Here is a 6545-nt window from a genome sequence, read left to right on the forward strand (position 1 = left end):
ACTTTCTCAAAAGCAAATATAGGAAGCAAGCCTTCTTACATATGACAAAGCTTTTTAGCTACAAGACCTCTTCTTGAAGAAAAACTTTATTAGAGAATAGGCAATGGAGAATCTGTAAGCATCTGGACTAATAAGTGGCTACCTCAGCAAAGTACTTTCAAACCATAGAATTCTCTCAGATTTCTACATGATGATACGAAGGTATTTATTCTAATTGATAAAGATGTAAATCAGTGGATTAAAGCTCTAGTGGATGCTATTTTCTCAAAAGCTGAATCTGTTAAAAACTATCCCTATCAGTACCTGCAGCAAACTTGAGAAGTTGATTTGCAGATGTACTACTACTGGTTTATTCACTGTCAAGAATGCCTAACACCTCATAGGAGAAATTCAGGATAGTGCAAAAGGCCAATCTTCCGAAGTGTAGACAAAGAAGGAAGATTGAATGCATATATGACAACTGAAGATTCCCAATGCAAACAAAACATTCCTATGGAGAGCTTGCCTAGATGCCCTGCCCACCGGATCTAGTTTGTTCAGAAGAAGAGCCATTGATAACCAAAAGCGTCCTATTTACAAGCAAGTCTCTGAAACAGTGGAGCGTGCTCTTTGGGAATGTACCTCAGCTTGAGATGTGTGGGGGACAATGTGCAAACATAATTCAAAAATGTGGTTTCTAGAGTCAAACATTTAAGGAATTAGTAAAGGCAATGTTTGGTATCTTAGATTAGGAAGAAATGGAGGACTTTGCTGTGATATCATGGAAGATATGGAAAAGAAGGAATGAAGCTATATTCAAGGGTATCTTCACACATCCTACCACCTGAGTGCAACAATCAAAGATACTATTGGAGGAACTCAGACATATTCAAGAACCCTCTAGAAGTTTTCATTTTGATCATGATAGGAATGAAGGATGAGAGGCTCCCCCAAGGTACTTTCAAACTTAATTGAGATGCTGTTGTGAATAAGGTTCACTGCAAGATGGGAATTGGTGTTGTTATCTGTGATTGGGAGGGCAAAGTCATGGCAACGTTAAGGATGAAACAAGATCTGTTTCCTATCCTTTACTAGTAGAGGCACTAGCAGCTCTTTAGGCTACTTAGTTTTGCAAGGACTTGGAATTCAAGAACATAATATTAGAAGGTGATGTGTTGCAGGTGGTCCATGGTATTCAAAGATCAAACGAGCTGGGTACATGGTCTGGTATGATTATGACAGATACAAAATCTATACCGGCAAACTTTGATACATGGTTAGGGCAACATGCAGGGAGGAACAAAAATAAAGTAACTCATGCTCTAGGAAATAATGCTCTAGGCATTTCGGATACTATCATTGTATTGGAGGAAATTGCTCAATGAATTCTCTCTCTTATAGAATTTTATGAATAAATCTATGCCGTTTATTAAAAAGAAAAAAATCTGAGATCAAATTCTTTTTATAATTAAAAAATTAATCAATTTTAGAATTTACTAACTCCACGCATATTAAGTAAAAAAAAAAAAAAAAAAAAACATGACATCATATACAATGTTAATCTTTGTCGCGATTTGTAATCTTCGATTTCACCGAGAGAGCATATCCGAATGATAGAGAGCAAAATCCAACTCAGTTCGCTTTGTTTTCTTCGTCTTCTTCGTATAGTTGGTAACGGCGCATATAAATAGCAGTCCCGTTGATTTTTCAACGCTCCCAGATCCCCATTTTGCTCACTCTCCCCTATCTTTCATCCCTCTCACACACACCCCCTAGCAATCTCCAAACAAAACCAAGAAGCTGCGACTGTAACAAAGGACCCAAAAAAAAAAAAAAAAAAAAAAAAAAAAAAAAAATCAAAATGGGTGCTTTCCTCAAGCTCGTAGACGCCGTACTCTTCCTCTTCTTTGTCGTGATCGCAGTCGCAGCGCCGCTGATTGACGCCCAGATGTGTCTTCCTGCCGGCTTGTTACCGGACTTGCTGGTCGACCTCAATAACTGGTACACTCGCGAATACGGCGACTATCTTGTTGCCGAGAAGCCCCATTTTTTTGTGGGGATTGTGTGGCTAGAGCTTCTCTTTCAGTGGCCGCTCGCTCTGCTCAACTTGTACGGGATTCTGGGTGGGAAGCCTTGGTTCAATACCACGTGTTTGATCTATGGGGTCTCTTGCTTTACTTGCATGGTAATTCTCTCTCTCATATGCTTTGGCAGCTTTGCCAAGTTCCATTCCACAGGGAAAGCAGGATCTTTCTTTTTTTTGCTCTTCCTTCTTTTTTTTTTTTTTTTTTTTTTTTTTTTTTTTTTTCTCTCGAGTGCTGTGTGCTGTTAGGTCCCAGATTTTGCGTATGTTTTTGATATTTTGGTGAAATGAGTTCATTACAAAATTTCAACAAAGTAAATCGAGCTGTGTGTTTGTGGGGGAGAGTGCGAGAGGCAATGGCAAAACTTAGTTGAAGGAACACAATAATGGGTGATCTGCCCTATTAAGCAAGAAGAATAAATTGTTCACGCTTACTGGGGGCACTTTTTGCCAATTAGCACACAGCCGCTGCAATACCCGGAATCGAGAACAAGAAGGTGTGTGTTTGCTAGAGAGAGAGCCAGAGGCAATGGTAAAACATAGTTGAAGGAACACCGATCAAAAAACTTGGTTGAAGGAACACAATAAGGTGCGATCTGCTTTCATAAGCATGAAGAACAAATTGTCCATGCTTATTCTGGGTACCTATTGCCAATTAGCACACTGCTATTGAATATCCCGAATTGAGAAAAAGAAGTTAGTGAATGAGATTTCACATTATTTGGGAGGCAAAAGTTATTACCCTTTATAATGATTCAAAGGAGCTCCAAGTATAACCTTAATTCGTCTTTTTAGAGTATATGTTGGGATGTGGCTTGGGATCTTTTTGGTTATTCCAAATGGACCATATATGCAACTTCTATGTTGCTTCGCAGTGAGAAGATTATGCCCTTTATATTAATTCCAAAGGATCCAATTGTAACCACACACACATTATTGTAACTAGTTTCTCCTGCTTGCATAGTATAATTTTACCAGCATTGCCTAGAAGAAATCATCCCGTCTAAAACAACTAGTCAATAAGTTGGACACTTCTACGAAAATGGTGCATTAGCTAGAATACTCCGGGTCTGATTCCTTGAGCAATGGTGGCTGCATAGTTGGGTCCCACGGGACCCAATCCAGCATATGATGATAATCTCTGTCTCTCTCTCTCATATCTTATGGGTGCATTGAGGATGGAAACTTTAGGACCACCCCGTATGGTGAAGCTGCAAGTCTTGTGGCTACTGCGGGGTATGTCATATAAACTACTTTTTACTACCAATGGTCTAAAAGCTTTCTTACCTAACGTTTTCCAAATTGTACTGGAAATTTTTGGTTTTCTAAATGGCTCTTCTTGTTTCTATGCCAAAATAGGCTTTGTCATGTTAGAAGTCTTTATTACCTTGAATTATGGATCTCTTTTTCTTAAATTTGTGCATTGGTGAAAATTTCAGGCTGCAATATTATCTGAATTAATGGGGTCTCAAAAGGCATCTGATAAGTTGTTGATGACGTACTTCCCGTTCATGGGTTTGGGTGTTTTAGCCTTTCTGCGTGGGCTGCTCCCACACTCCGGCAAGACTACTTCAACCATTGGCAAGAGACCTTTGCTGGGCAGAAAAAAGAGGGTTTGAGATTACACTTGAACAGCTCGAATTTGGTTGACTTGTCGTTTTGGGTGTTTGAAATCATTTTGGATAGTTCTGGATTTAGTCTTGATGTTTCGAAGGTGTTAATGCCACTAGCAAAACAGCTAACAAAGAAGTGGCGGTTACTTTAATTGGTTTGATTAGCGACCCTATAAGATTAATAAGTAGAAGGGAATGTTTGGTTGGACGTGGAAATAGTTTTTCTTAGGCTTGAGCACGGATTTTGGTTCATTTAATTGAGAATTGTTTCTTTAAGTTATTAACTAGGTTGTCTCCACTACTTGATTAATTGCAGTTGTCCTCCCTCTGGATATTTGTTGAAGTTTTCTGAAGGTATAATGCACCTTTTGTGGTGTTGAGAAGTAGGACTGAGCAAAAATTTAAAAATCCGACTTCGCCTTTGACTCCGCACCGATTCCGATAAATTAGAGTCGGAGTCAGGTGATGTATTGACTCCGACTCCGACTCCTCTCCGACTCTGATATTGTACATATAACTATATATCTTATATATATTTTATATAACTATAACTTATCTAGATAATCAAATTCAATAATATATTAGTATTAGCAAATTATTATAAAATTATATGCTTGTACTATAATATAAATAGATTAAATTGACTAATAATAGTTTAGAATATTGACTATTAGCTATTACTACCATGTAACACTAATGAATAACAACTAATGTATAAACACTAATGTATAATAACATGTAATAGTGATTATATAATAACTAATGTATAATAACATTTAATACTAATGTATTATGTATAAACACAAATATATTAGTTTATAATAACATGAAATACTAATATAACTAAAATATAATAACATGTACTAGTAATCTAAAATAGCATGTAATACTAATGTATAAACATTAACATATAATAACATATAATACTAATGTATAATAACATTAATTTGTATAATGATTTATTTTTTCATTTTTTTTTCTCTTTTTGAATGATGTAACCTTTCATTAATAAGAAAACACGTAGCACAAGAGAAATAGATAGCAAACTATTATTACAAAGTACTAGAGATAGCTATAATGAGAAAACTGGTGGATCTTTTTCACTGTGAAAATGCAACATACAATCTGGAAGCTTGATGAGGGGTATATCTCCAAATAAATTATTTGAAGATGTCCATTGCGCCAAAGTGTGCGCGCACCAATTCTGGGCCCGGTGTATTTAATAGCTTTCCACCTTTCAAAGTTGTTGAGCAAAATACGAGTATCTCTTGTTCTGTCTTCAATGGACCAATCTGAGACATTTTGAGTGTTCTGTAAAGCTGAGATTACCACTTGGGAATCTCCTTCAATTTTGATGTTTTTCCATTTTTTTTCTACTGCCATTTTGATGCCAATGAAAGCTACTAAAGCTTCCCCACCATTAGGATTACAGATAAAGGAAAATTCTGTAATAGAGTCCACTATCTTACCTAAATGGTCCCTACCTACTACAGCGGCTACACTACTAGAAGTTCTAACTGCTACATCAAATGAAACCGAGATCTGACCTATGTCTAGAGGTTCCCAAGTTTGGTTTTCCTGATTTAATGCATAGACCCAAGAATTCCTATGATCCTGATAAATCTTTAGTGTATTAGCAACAAACTGGTCAATTGTGGAAGGTTGAGAACCATGAGTGATTTGATTTCTTAAAAACGACAAGCAGTCCATGGCTATAATAGAAAACAATTGGAAATGATTAATGTTTTAAGAGTGGATATTGAGATGAGCAGCAGGATCTAAAATGGACATAATCCAATTTGTGATATCTTGTCCTACAACATCAATGTTTAAAGGCCAGGGAGACTGTCTCCAAAGAATTCTAGAATATGGACATTCTAGAAATAAATGGGAGGTAGTTTCTTCCATTGTCTGACATAAAGGATAGAGAACATGATCATTGTCAAGAGGCAAACACTGCTTTAGACAAGATCTAGTAGGCATCACATTGTTCAGAACTTTCCAGACAAAAAGTTTAAGACTGTCTTGAATTCTAAGGGACCAAAGCTTTTTCCATGTGAGAGGAGTATGACCTATTTCAGAATTGTGAGATGAGGAGACCAATAGCAGCATAGGCCGATTTTACAGAGAAATATCCGCTTGAATGGTGAAGCCATTTAATATCATCTCTCAGATTATGATAATTGAATTGAATAAGAGGGATTTTGGAAATTTCTCTTACTGTTTGCCCAGTGAAAACAGCATGAAGCAAAATGGTGTTCCACCTCCTAGGTTCTTCTAAAATTAATTCAGAGACTGTTAAACTAGGATCTTTGAAAATATCATTTGAGGTAGGGTTTGGGAGAGCCGGTAAAAGGGTGGGAATCCAGGGGTCATTCTAAACATGGGTGGTTGCTCCATTATTGATCTGATGATAGAAACTGGTAGCAAGAAACTCTCTTTGCTTACCCAAAATTTTCCAAAACTTAGAGTTACTTTGCTTAATAGAAACTTCTAGCCAAGAATATGTTTTCAGATATTTTTGAGAGATGACATTTTTTCTGAGGTAAGAGTCTGAGAAGAGACCATCCTAGCTTACTTAAGAGAGCCTTGTTAAAATTAGAGGTAAGTCTAAGGCTAAGTCCACCCATAGATTTTGGTTTGCAAATGGGACTCCAAGATTTTGGAGTGCAATTATGAGTCTTTTTGGGATCAAAGCCCCACCAAAACCTCATAAAGACTTGTCAATAAACTTTGCAACACTCTTAGGGATAAGAATACTGGACATCATGTAAACAGGGATGAAACTAGCTACAGACCTTATCAAAGTTGTTTTACCTGCTTGAGACAGAAGTTTTGCTTTCCAACCAGCAAGTTTGCCTTGAATTTTA

At 36.9% G+C, this 6545-nt stretch overlaps 1 protein-coding gene across 1 annotated transcript; it reads left to right on the plus strand.

Annotated features, from left to right (window-relative positions):
- The first annotated feature begins 1536 nt into the window (after nucleotides 1-1536).
- LOC121250739 (sigma intracellular receptor 2-like) lies at nucleotides 1537-3959 on the plus strand. The gene is made up of 2 exons (XM_041149937.1): nucleotides 1537-2164; nucleotides 3502-3959. Exons 1-2 carry the CDS (start codon nucleotides 1841-1843, stop codon nucleotides 3679-3681), a joined length of 504 nt encoding a protein of 167 aa, XP_041005871.1. The 5' UTR covers nucleotides 1537-1840; the 3' UTR covers nucleotides 3682-3959.
- Nucleotides 3960-6545: the final 2586 nt, after the last annotated feature.

The sequence above is a fragment of the Juglans microcarpa x Juglans regia genome, chromosome 2D, assembly GCF_004785595.1.
Source record: "Juglans microcarpa x Juglans regia isolate MS1-56 chromosome 2D, Jm3101_v1.0, whole genome shotgun sequence".
NCBI lineage: Eukaryota > Viridiplantae > Streptophyta > Magnoliopsida > Fagales > Juglandaceae > Juglans > Juglans microcarpa x Juglans regia.